At 34.9% G+C, this 19562-nt stretch overlaps 1 protein-coding gene across 3 annotated transcripts in view; it reads right to left on the bottom strand.

Annotated features, from left to right (window-relative positions):
• Positions 1 to 521: 521 nt before the first annotated feature.
• AP3B1 (adaptor related protein complex 3 subunit beta 1) overlaps positions 522 to 19562 on the bottom strand; it is a 157994-nt gene continuing 138953 nt past the window's right edge. For all 3 annotated transcript variants that reach the window (XM_062017754.1, XM_062017752.1, XM_062017753.1), the window contains exons 25-27: positions 19324 to 19421; positions 14007 to 14145; positions 522 to 1687 (exon numbers count right to left, since the gene is read on the bottom strand). In XM_062017754.1, coding sequence (XP_061873738.1) covers positions 1534 to 1687; positions 14007 to 14145; positions 19324 to 19421 — 391 coding nt within the window. In that variant the 3' untranslated portion in view covers positions 522 to 1533. The remainder of the gene's footprint in view (positions 1688 to 14006; positions 14146 to 19323; positions 19422 to 19562) is intronic.

Raw genomic sequence — 19562 nt, 5'->3', positions numbered from 1 at the left:
CTTAGACAACATTACTATGTTTGACTTTTATTTATATTGTGGCACAAGAAGCAATTCTTGTTTGTTTTCTCTACAAACATGGTTGTTGGCTTTGTACTTCTATGCATTGAGACCTGGTTTAGCCATATGTGGGAGATATTTTAATCCCAGTTTAATCTCAGATGTTTTATTCTCAGATTTTCAGATTAAAGATCTGAAATATGTATTAAACCAGACCACACTATCTGCCACAAGAGGAAAATAATCAGTATTTCACGTAATACTAATTTCTAATAATTCAGTCAGTATTTTATGAATGTTCTGATTTGAAAATAGGCAGTTACTGGTTTTATTTACTAACAGAAAAGAAACTGCACAGCAGAAAATGACAACAGAATCACAAACACTGGCCACTTCTGTAAGAACAGTTTGCTGATGCATATGCAATGTCCAACCTTGTTAGTTTTTGATCAACCAGTTATACACAATACTGGCGATCATCATTATCAGTACGCCACCAAAACAAGAAAGAAAGAAGGCGCTTCTGCTCATAGCACTACTTTATTGGCATCTTAACAGAAATAGTTGAGAAAATGGCAGTAAGTGTGAATAACATTCTTAATAGACAAGTACAAGCTTATAAGCATTTCCAGAAAGCAAACATCAATTTCCTTTACCTATTGTATATTTACGCTTATCGCAGAATCATAGAATGGTAGGGGTTGGATGGGACCTTTTGAGATCATCTAGTGCAATCCCCTGCAGAAGCAGGTTCACCTAGGTCAGGTCACACAGGAACATGTCCAGGTGGGTCTTGAAGACCTTCAAGGAAGGAGACTCCACACCCTCCCTGGGCAGCCTGTGCCACTGCTCCCTCACCTGAACAGCAAAATAGTTTTTCCTTACATTTAAATGGAACTTTTTGTGTTCCAGCTTCTTTCCATTACCCCATGTCCTGTCACTGGATACAACAGAAAAACGGGATGCCCCAACCTTCTGACACTCACCATTTAGATATTTGTAAATATTAATGAGATGTCCCCACAATCTTCTTTTCTCCAGTCTAAAAAGCCCCAGTTCCCGCAGCCTTTCCTCATAAGAAAGATGCTCCAGTCACTGAACCACATAGTTGTTGTATGTGTTTCTGGAACCTACCTGCCATTTTAACTCAGTTTCCAAGCAGAGTGATTTCCCTTGAGCTTTATTATCTAGAATTTGTCTACTACAGGGGGGAAAATGGGTGGGGAATAAAGGTAGTGGGGGAAGGGCACAGAGGGGGAAGGACTAGGGTAGAACAAATGGGAAATATATTTAAAAGCGCAGAAAACTGACAGTAAAATATATGTTCTTTGGTTAGCAAGCAGAAAAAAAAGGAAAGGACTTGCATACATGATAGATACACACTAGCATTCTAAAGCAGAAGACAAGAATGTCAAGAGTGTATTCTTCCCCCACTGCCAGATGGAAGGGCTATTATTATAAATGAAAGGCAGCAGTAGTGGATGCCATGCACTTTTGTTGTGTGCCAGATTCTGAAGTCCAGATGTAAGCAGGTTACCCCTGGGACAGGACAGGCTTCAGCTCCCGCAGCAGAACAGAACCAATCACAGTTTTCTCAGTGTTTATGACGAGCTGTGCTGTAGAGCTCTCCTTCAGCTCCACTGTGACTAGCACCAGTGACCCACTGTGCGCAGTCTTAGCTGCAAACCTGGAGGGGAAAGGAAAAATAAAATGCAAAAAAGGAAAATTACCGAGGATTTTAAGGTCAGCTAATATTTCTTTCTGCAAAAGTTAAATGAGCTCAAATATAATAAAATGCCTACAATTTCATTAATCCATTTCATAGGATAAACCATAAAACCTCCACAAATTCCTCAGAAAGAATTTGTTCAGCACTGGGTAAATATTTTAGCATTTAAGAAGGACAAAAGAGTAACACCCAAAATGGTGTCTATAATAATAGAAACTAATAATTATTAAAAATGTAAATTCGCACTTTTCAGTTAATCTACATTACTCACTCCTGCACGCTGGTAACTTAATTCAGCTGTAAGGAGTTTTCCACGGATAACTATCATTACTTGGTGCCCCAGAGTAGTAGAATGCTTCCAAAAAGCCGAATTGCTGTACCGTCAGAAAAATCTATCCTCCAGTCACTTTGTGAGTCAAATCAAATGAGAAATAGTCAGTTATAAACATCCAACATGATCATTTGAAATGCTACTAAGACACCAAACCATTCCATCAGTGAATTTATCTCCAGAATATTTAACCATAAAATGTGCCTGATATTTTACAATTCTGAAAAATCCTAAAAGCAAATACCTCCCCCTGCCCCCCAGATAAACAAAAAGTTCAGACTAATGCACTGTTACAAAATTCCAAGACATGAAGAATCCACTAATTACATGGAATTAAAAGCAAAACTAGCCTTTTAAGCACCACAATTGACTGAAAAGCCATTTTAGGCACAATGAACTTCTGTCAATCCTGTTAATTCATTCTGCATGCACAGTCAGGCCCATGAGACTGGAGGGAAGAGGATGGCAAGTTTCTATCTTCCCCACAAGGAACACACCATGCTTTTTTTGCCTTCCTCCCACCCCTTGGTTACTCGACAACAACAAAGTTGCTGCACATGGGCTTTTGAAAACACTAACAAGTGTAGAGCAGGTCTGTGACCCAGTCTGACCCCACTTTGCAGGGCCAATCTCCTCTCCTCTTTCTGAATGACACGTGTCTGAATCAGAGCCATCTGCCTCAATTTGTGCAACATCTTCAGCCACAATAGGACCCAGTTAGCCCTGACAACAGCTCACAATACAGAAAAATCAAACTGCTGGGCTGACAGCATGCTGTGGGCTATTCAAGAGCAAACCAACTGGTCAGTGTCTCATGTCTGACAATTAGCATGGGCCTTGCAAAGCGCCTACCCAAGCCCTTGGGGATCTGTTTAATTACCATCAACATAAAGGAGGGAGTTTATCAGGAGATACTCAAAAAACTTCACTCCAGACTTAATTAAAATATTAGCCACTTAAGCAAGAAGCAGGTTCTCTTTAAACGAGAAGTAATTTCTGTCTTTTTTCTTTTTAAACTAAGCATATCAAAATCTCATAACACATTATACTAATTAAGGATACATGAGGCACTTCTGTAATGTTGCCCATCACAGGTCAATCTATTTCTTTTGTCTGGATTATACATACATTCAAAGACCACTTCCTTTAATAGGAGGTTCTAAAACAATGTTACTAGTATAAAAATTATCTATTTAGCTAGTTATATCAGTGACTTTATCTATTTGCACTGACTTAGAAGATCACTATTTCTCTTGTTGATTTTCACAGAGGGATAATTATAGAAACAATAGTCACTTTATTTACTTAACAGTTGTGTCCTGGGACAACACAGAAGCAGATTATGTCTGAGCATGCACATAAATAGGTTAGTAGTTGGCACTCCTGCTGTGTTTCATAGCCCCAAGGCTTGATTTTACCCTCTTTTATTAAAACCTGAAAGTGATACAAAGTCAAGCATTCTGTGAAAGCCAAGGTGGCCCAAAGCATCAGAGACGAGTTTTGCGCTGATATTTTTACTCGTGGCTTTGAAAAATCACATAGGAGATCAATAGTACTTTTCTGTATCTCAGAGCAAAACACATAAAATCAATAAAATGTGAGTTTGTACACGGTTAGCAAGATGCAAAGAGGTCTGATACGCAGATAATTTAATACAAAGTGTTAGTATGCACACCTAGCAGTGGCTAATTGGTTTGTATCAATGGTCACTGATCCAGATTGCTTAGTGAAGAAAGAGTTTTGAACAAAACAAGATTACTTATTTCACAATTAAAAAGGGGTGTACAGAACAAGCACACAATGGGTTTACTTCTGATTTTGAACTTTGAAACAAAAATCTGTCCCTTAAAATAAGGAAGTTATGCTGTGAAACTGAATACAGCTATAAAAACACAAAACAGTTGACTTTTGGTTACAAGACACTAACAGTAAAACTGATTTTCTAATTAATACTTTAAAATACTGTCATTGAAGGATTTGGTTAACAGTTGTTTTTTCGACTAAGTAAATGTTATGGCATTTAGATGCTTACCCTTATATCGTAAGCCCACGTGGATTTTCCAACACGCGTGTTGTGCTCAACTACTTAGACTAGATAGTCATTAAAAAACCCAGCAGCAAAAAATTAATTACTCTATATAGTAGGTATTTCCTCTTTGTGAAAAATTTCTGTTTCTTCTACAAGGTCAGTAAGTATTTTTTACTTTTTTCTGAAAGTCGATACAGCCTTAAAGGTAAGAATTAGAATTAAGAAAAAAAGAAAAAGAGATAATAAAACTGATCAGAATTCATAGGCTTGAAATCAGCCTTGAAAACTGCACTGAAGTACACCAAAATCAAGCTTGTAAACTGGTTGTTTGCAAATCTCAAAGAAAGAAATTGTCCTATAGACATTCTATTATGAACATGGTTCTGTGGCAACAAAGGATGCATCAGTGAATACGAAAAAAAGAGAAAGTCAGTAAGAATACTATTCAGAAATCAGAAGCAAATATTCACTAATAGTTTCAAGATAGCTGTTTTGACTACACTGCAGTTATTTTCTAGTTTTCTTCCTGTGATAATATGTATTCTAAACCTGATTTCACATCATTAAAAATAGCCAGGAAGATTTGCAGCTGTTAATACTTTTCCCATTTTAAAAAATCAGGAGAGACTAGAAACATAATAATGTGAGATATATATGCATATTCTGCATACCGGCATTTTTTTTTTCTTTAAAAGAGGAGGAGTTCATGGATGTTTTTAACATAAATATTGTACCTATCAGCAGGTAAAAAAAAACATATTGAGAGTCAAATTACAAATCAACATCAATAAAGTACTGTATATATTTAGAAAGTCATTCAGTCTTTCAAGTATGCATTCTTGATCACTTTCCATGAAAATAAGCTTTGTGAATGATTATTACTCTGAAATATTTGACTTATAATTGATATAAAGGGGAAAACAGAGTACCAGATACTAAAATGTGACGGCATTCGCCAAACGCTGGCTTTGTAAAGATGACTAGCCTAACTACAGACTAGCAGTTACTTTTCCTTTATTGGTAGACAGAAGATAGCTACATTATACAAGGAACATTTTTATGGACAAAGGTTATGAAGATTCCACATCAAAGAACAAACAGCAGCAAAGTAAATCACTCAAAATCTGCTCTTTAAAAGTCAACATGTGAGAAAGTAAATTTACACCTTAACATTCACTCTGGAGACATTTGTTTACAGCAGAGCAGGGTTTGTTACACATAATTCAACAGCACTGAAACCGGCATCTTCTCCTGTCGGGTGCTCTTCCTCCTCTTTGATTTTTCGAGCTAATTTATCTTCTTTTTTCTGTTCTACTGCTTAGCAGAAACAGTGACAATGGCCTATGGAGGCTAAAACTTTTTTTTTCCCTCCGTCCTTTCTTTAAATCTTGTACACGAATCCTTCAATTACTGACTGCTGAAGCAGTCAGAATCCTATTAGTAAGAAAGACGATCAGAAGATGCAATGCTCTGCCCTAGATGTAGAAAAATAATTAGCCCAAAGTTGACAAATGTGTAATCAAGTTATGCAATGAATATATTCAAAGGGAAAAAAATACTGCCATGAATTAGTCTTCAATTTCTAAATATAAAATGAACAGCTATGAAGTACTTTCCAGTGTATCAAATACACAACAAAAATGTTTATAGTTTTAGTACTCTGAATCTTCACCTTCCTCTGAAAATTTCTATGTACAGGCTTCACTTCATAATTAACACTTCAACTAAAAACTGGCTAAATTACTAACTGCTTCTATTTATTCTCTGAGTAAGCCTTAGAATGTGAAAAAGAAGGATTCAGAATAGCATTACTATGTATTAGTTCTGAGCTGGGAATAGTGTACGTTTAATATTAAAACCTAAGCAGCAATATACTCACAAAAAGTATCTTTCTCTTAATCTGGTGATTTTAATGAGAAAAAACCCCTTATTTAGCATAATTCAATCCATTTTTATTTTAAAAATAATATTGTGATAATTTGATGTTTTCTTTTTTTCCAGTACATTTCATGCTATTTTAATATCACCTTAGAATAAATAGTTCAAAATACATAATTCATTACCATAATTCAATTATTTCCGATTTTAACCATTATCTAGTTTAATAAAATCATAACACTGTAATTTGCAATCACGTCTGCACAATATTTTTTGTCATTTTTAGCTCTATTGTCAAAATGGATTTTGAGTTTGTCCTCACTTGCCAGTGAGCAGTTGCACTGTTATCTCTAACAAAAATGCAGGAATGCAAGTGAGTCCTCTGAGCTAACTGTCTGACACACAACTCTACTTTACACATTCAAAAAGATGTTGCATGAACTTTTTATTCAAAATTTACCATTAGTTAAAAAATTTCAGCATTTTTTATACATATGTTTTTCTATCTCCCCCTAAAAGCTTGAATAAAAGCTTTTGGTCCTCATACCTAAAAAACTATAATTGTAATAGTCTATTTTGTTTTCTCCTCTATTATTTTCATTTTTCTTAAAGAATGAGGCATTTAACATGGCAAGTGTTTGAGAATTACATACAGCCATTTTTTAAAACAGGCTATAAATTTTAATTTGCTTAAAACCAAAATTAATTTCAAGAAAGTAAGTTACCTCACACAAATATAATAGATTATTACAATTGCTCAGAGATCTCTGAAATCAGAGATATTCTTCGGTTAGTTTTAAATGTTAAATGTTTTCTGTTTACACAACTGGCTCAGAAGGTTCCTGTTTGTTTTTCAATGAAAATGTTGCACATATTTTCAATTTTACAGTACTTACATACAAAAGCAGTGCTGTCCTCTAGTGGACAGCAAATAAGCTAGGCTAGAACAATCTATTAACCTCATATCTAAAATGACTCACTCATACACTTTTAATGTTAAGCTCAAATTAAATTTCTTCCACTTATTTTTAAGTTTTGCAATCTATGTGTAAGCTCCTCAAATACAATGATATAATTAAAATGTTAAGGACCTTAAAATGATGTTGCAGAAAGGCATTCTCTAAATCAAGTATTTTGTACCAGTTAATAAAACTCCTCATATGCGGATAAAATGTGAAACTGTATTAAAACACACAAGGCATTTATTAGCAGAGAGAAAATGTCAAAGATTTGGAACATTATGATTTGATTAAGAAATTCAGGAACACCTAGTAGAAAGTACTGAATGAGTACATTCATATTTTAAAAAGCAAGTTTTCATTTTCTCTAGAAAAAAAAAAACAAACTTAAGAATAGTGACTAACCAGAAGGACTTTTACTCCTGTCTGATAGAAGAATATAAATGGTTAGCCTAGCTGGGCTTTTTTAAAAAAACCTAAAATTAACTTCTGTCATAAATCAAGAAAGCATTAAGACTTCTGGCTACAATGAAGGTTGAAATATTGTGGACATGGATGTGCTATTCCATTTAAAATCCCATCTCCTACAGGTAAAGGCTACCAGAGAAACTGTTTTGCCTAGGGTATTTAGCTCTGTGATTAATTTCTACTTGAGAAATTAGGAAGCAAAATCAAGGCTGCCTGTCTATTACAAGTTTATTTACTTAGCTACCTATTGCAGCTCTCTAAAAGAGCAGAAAAAGATGACTGAGTCCCACAGCTAAGGAACCACGGAAGCAGAACGGTCCACATAACTGCATCAAAGGAGCTACTGCCAGAGGCAGATTTCACTTCATTTGAGCTCTCCGACAGACCAATTGCTTAGTAAAAAGTCTTAAGAAATATTTCTGTGTGCACACAGAGTAGAAAAGGTCTTTTAAAAAGTCTTCCTGGATTTGTAGGACCTGTTTGTCAGCAGCTGAGGACATATGTTTGGATTCAAATGAAATAACTATAAACAATTAATATTTCCCAGAAATTTCTACACTGTGCTTATCCTCAATAGATGAGTGATAGCCCTTCCTTTCTGACATGCTGAAAGTAGATGCAGTCATCACCTATGGTAAGCTGTTGGGGTCTAATGACCAGCTTCCGGCCCGAGAATTCTTCCAAATTTAGAACAAATAAGAAGATGACACACTCAGAGAAATTTTCTAAGTGGACCCCTTTCAATGGGGTTGTGTTCAATATAAATCTACTTACATACATGCACAATAGCATACCTTTTCTCCCCACATTAAGTGTAGCTAGATTAAATAGATGTGGGGAGGGTAACTGATTGCTAAGCAGGCCATTCTCTGATAATCAAAACTGTCTGTAAACAAAACTCTCTTTCCTTTGAGAATCAGTCTGTCAATATACTATAAATGGGACATGACAGTTTGCAAAATGATAAAAAGGGGTGAATACAACCAGACTGTCAGGCTGATGCATGGAGTGGGGAATAAAAGCAAGTGAAAAAACAAGTGTTGATCCTCGGATTTCTGGTTTTTAAGCATTTTTATGCAAGTTTCTGGATCTGGTCTAGTTGATTTCATTTTCTTCAGGATTTTAATGCTCATACATTTCAGTGTGTTTACTGTCATATTTACATGACTTAGTATGTTTTGGACTTTGCTAAATGATAATAATACAAGCCTTCAAACAACAGGTGGAAGATGTTTTATATCTTGTTCAACACTTGCTTATTCACAAAATCACATAGGTCATGGGTACACTAAACAATTATGTACTATACACAGAGTATGCTCTGAAGAAACTGGCCTACCTATATGGTGCAGTCAGGTGTTCTTAAAAATACAGGTCCCAGAAGAAACATAGTCACTGCACGTGGTACTGTGCTTAAGCTAGTTAGACTTGCCTCAGCAATGTGCAGCAGTGTTGTTTTGGGCTTCTTGCTTAAAAGCTAGCTTGTTTGCTGCTAACTTAGGTGTCTACTCTGACAATATCCTAAGAGATGACAATCTTCCCTCTGAAAGTTCTGGTGATCACTAGAAAGACAAGACAGCTGTCAGAATGACCACTTTCATGATAGCAATGGAGGAAGCTATTAAACTCTTTCTTTTAAAAAAAAAAAAAAGTGCAATGGCTGTTCTGAAGCAGATTCATGCTTCAGTGTCAAAAGAACATGAGGTTTTATTTTTTCCTAAACCCTTAAAGAGTCCCTTACAGAGCTGTTGAAATTACAGACTTGACCATCTCAAACCAGAGCACCAACACTAATGCTACTGTGTGTCTCAGAGTGCTGATCCATGGATAAGGCCATCCTGATGAACTGCCAAATAGATATATGTAGATGACACCATGTTGCACGGGCAACATGCAAATAAAGACTTCAAGAACAAAAAATGTGGAAAATCTGCTCTACCTTGCATCACTTTTGTAGAGTCCCACTCATTGAAGGAAATAATCTACTAGAATACAATGCCTCCTGTTTAAGAAATGCTTCAGAAAGTGGAAGACAGAGAGGTAGGCAGTTCAAGACAACCTGATTCTCCATCCAATTACACACTATATTCTGACATCAGTGGAATCACACAAGCATGAAACAAAGCAAAAGACTGAAGACGCAAATTTAGTTTGTGATCTGAACTCTGAATGGACTTTCTGCTGTATGCTACTGCTAACACATTAAAAGCTTTCACACAGTATTTTTTAGGCAGTGGAAAGAAATACTTTCTATGTATTTCCATTATTTTCTTTCTAAGCCAATTTGCCCTGAAATACCTCTCCATGTGGAGGGCCTTATGTAATAATTCTGACACTTTCAAGAGGATCATAAAAGCATTCCAGTCTTTCTAAGAAAAAGTCAAGTCTGCAAGTAGCCTTTTAATTCTATCATCTTCTGTTGTTTTACTTTCAAAGTGAAGAAAATGAAGATTACCTATCTTGGTAGCAGGTTATGGAGCTGAAAATGAATAAAGGAGGAAGAGACTTTAAGAACTTTTAACAAACATCTTGAAAGTAATACTAACATGAAGGGCATTTCTGGATAAATAAAGTTCATATTGGTTAAAATTTCTGAGTATCCTGAGTTGTATAGTGTCTTCATCTTTCCACATTTTGAAATAAAAGAGAACAGCCTAAAATTTATTTTTTATGTATAAAGCAATGAATGCTATTGGCTGAGTAGAGACAGGGAGCTGAATTGATGGTCCACAGAAGAATCAGCTTTGAGGGAACAAATGTCCTCAATTATGTATCCTCTTATCTTGAAAATGGAAAAATTCCTGGTAGAATTTCCCCACTAACAACAAGCAGCAGACGTATTTATTGAAAAGTAAGACATAACAAACCGAAAAGCACTCAGTCCTTAAATGTAGTTATTCAGACTTATTTAATTTCCTGCAAGAATACTTTTCTTTAAACGTCTTTGTATTTAGATAGTCAAATGATGCCCACAGATGAGGCTTGAAATACAAGACAGAAGCTTGATGCATTAGCTGATTCATTTTGAAATCACTTTGTCAACATTTATGCCCTCCTCAACCCACTTCTAGCCACTTCTTAAAATATTTTTAACACACAACAATTCTCAGAACACTGAAAGAACTATAAATATATTTCAATAATGACTTTTGTGAATCAACAGTTTAAGAAAAACAGTACATGTGTTTTTCTGAAGTTTTCATGTCTAAGGAGATAATACATTTCCTGCCCCCTCCTAGTTTTCTTTTGAAATGCATTTCACATTTCTGTTTTTAGTAGAAGTCTTTAAAATTCAAATAGTGTTTCCCCTTAATAACAAAAGCAAGAGCAACCAATACATAAAACGGTTAAATCATATTAAGAAAATGAGAATACACCATACACAGCCTCAAAAGGCTCTGTAATCTAATAGCTTCTAAAAACTCATTGTAGAGTAGGTAACTACACTTAAGGAAGCAAAATAATACCACAAAATTATTTTGCAAATATATGAGCATAAATCTGCACCTTTGTATTCTGGTATAAATATACATAGGTATTGTGTTCAAAATTTTGTAGCTACCACTTCAAATAAAATATCTCGGAAAAGATTTTAAAATAGAATTAACTGTATTATAAGGCTTTTTATTCTACACTCAGTTAACAGTTGAGTTACTACATTTCAAATACATATCAAAATTCAGTAGCCACATTGTAAAGCAAAAAAAAAAGCATGTGAGAAAGTAGCTATACTGTGATACAGACTGACATACAGCTGATGTATTTGACGGGTTGACATTTATTCATTTTTCATTGCTGACTGCTATTCTGTTGGTATTTGGTTCAAGTATTTATTTTCAAGTCTTCATTATATTTACTCTAAGTGGGTTTTTTGATGCAAAAATACAATCCTAAGTAGGGTTATCAATTTAAGCATCAGTAACTGGGTCGCACCACCATGACAACATCTTCGTCATGAGTGTAAGTGTTTAGATTGAAAAACACCCAAGAAAAACACACCTGTTCATGTCCATTAGAGACACTTGTATTAAACTATACAATTTCATTCTGAATGAGTATACTGCGTTACCAGGCAATATAAATTTCTTGACATTAGCCATCATTAAGTAATAATACTCAAGTTGGGGATGACCAACTAAGAGGTTAATATAATTCATGCTGTGCAGTACAGAATGTCAGTTTAAAAATAGTACTTTTTTTCCTATGTAAAAGGCTATGTACTAAACACTTCCAAGAAGTGAGCTCAAATAGTCTTCACAAAATAGCATGAAGTTCTTGTGTATAATTTATTTCCCCAAATACCACTTGCAACAAAAAAACAAGACAAATGACAATACTATAGAAAAAGAAAAACAACGAATTCTGACATATTTTTATTGAATCTATAACTGCTTTGTCAAGGTGTTTATTTTATCATTCTGAAATGCTGTATGTGTCATATAAATAAGACATGGTACACTTCTTGCATCTATGAGAAGGGTCTCAATTTTTTTTTATTCTTATGTCAGAGCTGACTTAGTCCAAATATATTTATGCTCTTCATTTTAATATATATGTAAAAATATTTCAATAATTTGTTTCAGAGTCTTGAAAATATTAACCATTTAATCTCTATCTCAAATATTAATTAATTTAAATCTGGGATTTATTTTCATGATAATTTAATTTTATTTAAAAGATGAAGAGGCTCATCACGGTATCAATTAGCAAAAGTTCCCATTCCTGTTCTCAGTATAAACTACGTGCAATTATGACTCTATAGTATCTGTGGAATCCAGTTACTTACGGCAACGCAAATGTTTTCTAAATGCTTATCATTGATGGGTATTGCTGGTAGACCATTTAAGTTGTTCTATACAACTTTTTTTGCCAGATGAATGTTAAAGGTGCAAACTATTCTGCAACTATTGTGGCAGATATAATACATATTCTCTTTAAAACAAACAAAAGAAAAAAGAAAACAACATTTCAGCATGTTTTACGGCACTCTGAATGCTTCTGCCTGAAGTACTCATGGCCAGAATATGCCTTCAAACACTGTCTCTGAAGGAGCATACCCAACAGGAAGTAAATCTTCAATTTATTTACTGTTGGGTCATAGACTGTTCTGTGGAAAACTGACTTTAAAAGAAGGAAAAAAAAAAAAGAGCAAGAGAAAGTAAGATCAAATTAGAAACTTATCTACACTCAGGAAACCTGTAGCTGAGCTAGGAACTAAGCTATTATTTTAGGGAGCCTTTTTGAGACTCAGTCACAAAACAATCCATCCCAATGCATTAAGCCTCTTGTGATGGATAGGGTAAAGATGGAGAACACCTGTATACTGCAGACACTTCTGTACCTCTTGATTGACACTCTCACCTAGTCTTTGAATTGATGTTGAGAACACAGGCTATATAGATCCCTCAGGGATGCAACAAATGAGGACTCTTTGATAGAGGAGCAGGTGTCAATAGTGACAATCATTTCGGTGCAATTGCACTAGCTGTAGCATGCTTTTATGGTGAAACAGAATTTTATCATTGACCGTATCAAATACATAGGAAAATCCAGCTGGGTTAATGTTAATGCAATGCAATACAAATGCCCAGCAGTGTAAAAAAAATCAAGTCCCAAAAAGAGAAATAGCAGGTTATTAGTCCTGTGCAGGCTACAAGACTCTCACCATTCCAAACAGCCATCTCAGTCAGCAAAATTTCAAAGAAAAACATTGTGTTTTGCTCTAAAAGAGGATGGGTTGCTTATACTGAAATAGCAAAATCTAGAGGGCAAAAGACATAATTCTCACTCTGGAACTCTTTCAGTAGATGCTAGGATTGATCTATGCATATTCTTATGCCAGGACCAGGTTAACAGCTTCCAATTATGTTTTGATATTGTTATTTTTTTATTTGTGTCTACTCAGTTTTCCACACATAACAATTTTCCTGTTTGCTCAAGCACATTAAAAGCTGTCATTAACCAACAATCACACTAATTCCACTGACACTCTATACCACAGCTTTTGGATGAAATGGATTGATGTACAAGTAACATCTGGAACTCAGACATGGCCACTGACTTTCCCCACTGATCACTGTTTTTTCTTACATATATGTAGGAAGGACAAAGCAATGTTCAATTCAGCGCTTAACCTTCATTTAAAAAGTTCCCCATCCAATTGAAAAAACAAATCAGCTTCTAGGTTTAACTGGCTGGATATCAAAAATCAATGTGGGAAAAACAATCTGCATCTCCCAGACGATAAACCTGCATAACAGCTACTTTGCAAAACAGAGTCAAAAGCAAAAAAAATCCATGTAGATGATCTTGAAAGTAGTGTGCTTTAAAAAGCTGTCTTCTTCCTTTGAAATGAAACAAGGAAAGGATAACTCTCCCTAACTGCATACAACAAGGTTGAGACATCTGATTTTTCTATAGACATTCAAATAAAGAGCTGAGGAGGACTTAAGCTCAAGTTAGTATCTGCTTAGGATTCTGTGTAATTGGATACTTTATCCGTTAAAGATGTAGATAATAAAATTTTCCCTAATATTATCAAATGTTGGAGAATTTTGAGCTAAACCATTCATATTAAAAGATGAGTCCACTAGGAATGACATGTAATCTTACCTGTGTATGTTATCTTGACCAGAAGGGACTATACCCAGGTTTGCTGCCTTCACTACCCTCTCAATTATTACATGTCTAGTAGAGTTCTGCAGAGCAACAGCTATCGTAGCAGATGTCTCATTCATTCCTATCAGCATCCCTGAAATATTAAGTATTTCATTATGAATACTTTAAGATTTACTCGCTTATTAAGCATAAAACCAAAATATTTCTAGACAAAAAAAAGCATTTGCATTAAAAGTTAAATGATTTGCCAAGAAAATCATTTTATAAGAAATTACATAATCGCATCAGTTTAACACATTACTCGCAATGCCCTGTTACTAGAAGCAAATTACCAGTATAACAATGATGTGCGATACCAATGGAACTGTGAAAGGCTGACAGTTATTTTTCACAAAAAGCATAACTTAAAAGAAGAATGTAAACATAGGCATTAAATATTAAGACTGATTTGAACATGCAGCTTAAGTAAGACCATATACAAAGACACCTTCTAATTACTCAATTATAAAACCACTGCAATTAATTTTAATTTCATATCCAATTGCTAAAAATAATATCGGATTTAAGATAGTAGACATTGGTTAATTTCATTCACAAAGTCATCATATTAGAAACTGGGAAATTCAGTTAGTATCCAACTCTCTAAAATATCACAATAAACCATTTGAATATCACCACAAAACAGAAGAGAAATGTCCAGATTATCTCCAAACATACAACAAAAAAAAGTAAAGAAGGAAATGTTCAAGGACATTTTAACAAAAACCCCCACTTTTCTATCCATTGTTTAGAAGAATGATTTATGGATGCTTGTGTTGATTAAAACCCAAGAGTAACTACAGCTTAATGTTATCTGTATAGCTTTACAGTATGTTCAGAAGTTGAAAGTGCAGACAAACAATGGAGCACAGTACTTTAGGCAGAAATATGAAGCATCTGAAATCCATGATAACATTAACAATGAAAACAATGAAAAAGTCTCAAAAGGCTAATATTTTCGAGCTGCATATACAGTTCTAACTCAGAGCAAATGGAAATAAGACGCTTAATACAGCAATCAAAAAAAAAAAAACCCAACATTCTAGCGCACTAGAATGTGCATTAGCTGCTGCCACAAAATAAGAAATATCGAAGTGAAAATGGGATAGCTCATAAGTAAATAACAGGAATTTTTGGAACATGATCTGCACTTGCAGAGAACAAAAATAAGCATACAACATATAAAAAGATCAGCTTTATCTTGGGAATAGAACATTCTGTTTTAAACTGTTTAACTTCACTATTAGGCAAAAGCTTTAAAAACTACATACGCAGACTAAAACTGCTTTTAAGCAGAGCACAGGGACTGACATAACACTGCTGAGAGATGTGTGTACTCATTTAGGATTTAAACCTTCTCCATTAAGCTCTATTGAATAGCAAATGCTGAATAAATGAATGCAACTATGTTTATGTTAAAAGCCTGTTTCCCGCAGCATGTAATTAAAGGAAATGTTGTACAAAGCCAGTACTTTTGTCAAGCTCCTGTAAATGGAAAGATGGATAGCACTCAGAGAAGTGAATGCATTGCTTCATATTTAACCTTAACACTCTTGTCATTAATGGTTTGTCTAACTTGTTCTATAAAAGACAAGGTACTGCTCCATTGAAGTAAAATTAAAAAAATCAACTAAACCATGCTTTTCAGAACAGAAGATTCATTATCGTGGACTAATGTATTGGCATAAAGCAAAGTAACATCCTATCAAGTAAGGCACACATTCAATCTGCCTTTTCACCCCCCTTTATTTTTAACTCATGCTGTTTTATTGTTATAGGCAATTTGTACCACTCAGCATGACAGTGTAAACTGAATCAAGATTAATTTACATGCAAAAGAACACTTAGGAGAGCAGCATGGTAAGCAAATGCATTGTCTCGATTGCTGAGGTGGAAAAGAACCTGGAAAGAAAAAAGGGTGCTTTAATTAAGGGGCATCAAATATGATTGCTCCTGGCAGTCAAGGGCCAGAAAATAGTAAATGTCCAACCATTTAAGGAATTAGCATCTTGCTTGTTTAGGAAGACAAGTTGGATATATAAATCTTAATAAAATTAGGTAAACAATTTGTTTCCTTAACCAAGGTGTAATTTTTTTGTTGTGTGTTTTGTTTTTTTTAAATGTGAATCGGGTGTATGGTTTAGGAAAAAAAAAAAATGGCATTATTTTAAAACATGTCCATAGGGGAGGAAAAAAACCGTCTTTACACCGAAAAAAGGTTTAGTTGGCTCTTTTAAAAACACTTTCATAAAAAATCTGATTAATATCCAGCTATAACAATCACATGACACCTTAATATTGTTTGAAACATGAGAATCTAAGAAAACTCTATGAACAGCACAGAGCAACAACTAATATGGGTTAACTAATACATTAAAACAACATACATATTTTAATAATATTACACCGGTAGGTAACAAGGTTTCTTAGTTACCAGACTAGTCCTATTAAGTGGTGGGACTCGATGATCTTAAATGTCTCTTCCAACTGTAATGATTCATTCCATGATTCTGAACTAAGGCAAGGGGAGTTCAGCAACTGATTTTTCAGAACAGCAGACAAGTAAAAACTTGGATACAGAGTTCCCAATAGTACAAATCTCACTCATTCAGAACTCTTGCTACAGAAATGGGACATTTAATGAGGATGTGATGCAAAACAGGTTATAAAATCCCAAGGCCCGAAGATCAGTAAAAATATTTAACCAGAAGAGTAAAGAGTAGTTTTGCAATGCCATTTTTATCCACTGCTTCCAAACTGTCAATCACAACACCAACTGCTAATTCAGCTGCTGCCCTGGGGAATTACCTCACTGGAGGATTCCCCAGCTCAGGAGAGAAGGGAACGGAAGACAGTGCAGCAAGGTGAAGCATATCAAGTGCAGCACGTGGATAAATTCAGCTTTCGAGGTACTACCGCTATCACTAGATAACCTTCATAGCCATGAATATTAAATAACCTGTGTCTTTCCCTCTCCGTATGCCATCAGGAACAAAGTGGACATATACAAATGTAACAGAATGCAAAACAGCAGAGCGTAATTGAGTAAAGATGTGCAGCAATGAATTGGTCTTCTACATAGCAGTGTAACACCAGCTATTTCCTCTTTAGCATTCTTATTAGGTTACACATGCAATTTAGATGTAAAAACCCTTAAAACCCATACATTTTCTCATTCTCCTCCAATATAATCCTACATTTGTAATATTCTCCTCATCTCTTCACTATTTTTTACCTATTTGTTTGGGTTGCAAATAAAATAAGGCATCTCCAGATAACAGATTTGAAACATCTTATGTCCGAAAACAAAACAAAAGCCCCAAAAAACCAAAGAGAGAATCCAAAAAAGCATGACAAGTTATATAAATCACATTCATTTGGAGAACACAGATGAAGTTAAACACAAAATAGAATAATATAACCCAATTTCTAAATTGTCCTGCATTTATTATTGTAATTTGGATTTTTCATTTAGTAATGTCACATAGTAATTCTCCCAAAATGCTAGCTGCTCCTAGATCTTTGTAATAAATACCTATGTAAAATTTAGCATTGAAACCTCTATTACCACAAACACCTGATATCTATAAGAAAAAAAGACACAATAGAAAAGGTTTTTAAACCTGTGGTAAATTTGCCAGCATCAAGTCCTGCATCAAAGAATGAATTCAGGAAGACAGAGAGTGCAATACAGAAATGCCAAGAGACCTTCATGGATTTACAAATACTTCATATAAACAAATTTTCAAATAGCTTTATTCAGAGTAGCCTTTCTGCTCTATTAAACATAGCAAACAGCTGCCAGATTTATTCAGACAAATAATCAACAACCATAGAAGTAAAATGGCAGAAGAAAAAGGAATTTTGGCAACAGCTCCACAGAGGACCACAGCTATTCTCCAAGTACACTTCTTCTATGTGCTCATGGTTCTGTATGGCCAGTCAGGAGGAAAAAAAGCCCTCAGTCATAGTAAAACACACAAAAACTCTATCAAAATATCACAAAGCAAGCAAATCTAAAAAGAGACTGGGGGATGGGAGTAGAGGGGGGAAAGAAGCACAGTAACCTGCCTTTCTTTCACTACAATCTCAGTCAGAATTTTTAGAAGGGAACAGTTTTAAATAAATGTGCCACCGCCTCGTTCAATCACTCACCTTGGTTTGCTGAGCAGGTATAAAGCTGAGAGGCAGGCTTTAGCCAGCAAAGGGTAAGAACAGCAAATAAGTATCAATTGGTTAAGAAAACAAAACACAATCCTAACTTTTCACTGCAGCCATAAGCTTAACTGAAAACGATCTAGGCAATATTTAAACTGCTTTCTTAATCATTCAAAAATACAAAACCAAGAAAAGCCTAAAAGCAATAATTAAAAATACATAGCATTACTCAACAGTGGTCTTGACTGCTTGACAGATAATACTGAGTTTCTGAGCCTTACACAGCCATGAGACAAGGTCCCATGGGTATATTCTCATCTCAATGTGAAGAGAATTACACATGTAAATCCCCATACATTGAGATAGGTGAGTAAACACCATTACATTTGAACGTATCCAAAATGTAATCATTTATATTTTAAAATATCCAAGACTCACATCTAAATTAAGAGTAGTGGCATGGACTATTCCATTTAGCACACAGTCAAAGGTAAATAACATTTTCTCCAATTATTTTTATAAAATATTCAAGTCACTAAAAGCTGTTCCAGAGGTTTGTGTTTGGACTAGCATCAGAAACTTAAACTCTTTAAAAATGCAACATCAGAAGAATGCAGAAGTATATAAAGCATCCCATCAGGAATATATTTTTACATGAAAGGAAAAATATTAAAATAATCTTCACAGTAGCTGGGGAACAGGTACACTAACTATTTAAAAGCAGCCTTGGGATAAAAACTAGTAAAGACAGACACTGTATTGATGTATATTCAGTTCATGTCCTTGAGCTGAGGTTCCAACTTTCTGCATTACTGGTAGCAGGGAAGACATTCATGCTCCATGACAGGAAGTCAAAACTCTCTGAGCCAAAAGACTCCTTCAGGATAAAGGGTAGGCTTTGTATTTTTAAAGGCACGTTGAAAAGCTGTCAAATACCACTACATATTCTTTAAAAGCATTTTAAAATTAAATCACTAGTATCAGCCTGCATACTAACAGAGACCACCACAAACAGCTACACTGGAAGCAACTGCAGTACACTTGGAAAATGAAAGGCACTCAGTTCTCTTCTCAACCAAATACATTTTATTGAAGCTGCTGAAGTATTTCTCACCTTGCTCCTTCTTAAAGTCTTTCTCTGACATAGTGACAGGCAAAAGCAGTTCTCCAACAGGGGGTTGAATGGTAACATTGAAACGACCATCCTTTGTGCTAGGAAAAGAGAAATTACAGAGAATCAACCAAGTGCTTCAACATAAATTAATACATACATATCCGTTCCAAATTTACTATGGAATCTATAAACAGGGTAAGAACTACCTGCGTGATTTCTACCTTTTTAATCCCAAGGCC

The sequence above is a fragment of the Colius striatus genome, chromosome Z, assembly GCF_028858725.1.
Source record: "Colius striatus isolate bColStr4 chromosome Z, bColStr4.1.hap1, whole genome shotgun sequence".
In the NCBI taxonomy this organism is placed as follows: domain Eukaryota; kingdom Metazoa; phylum Chordata; class Aves; order Coliiformes; family Coliidae; genus Colius; species Colius striatus.
Note: the sequence above shows the minus strand (reverse complement) of the source record. Positions and strands in the feature narration are given on the sequence as shown.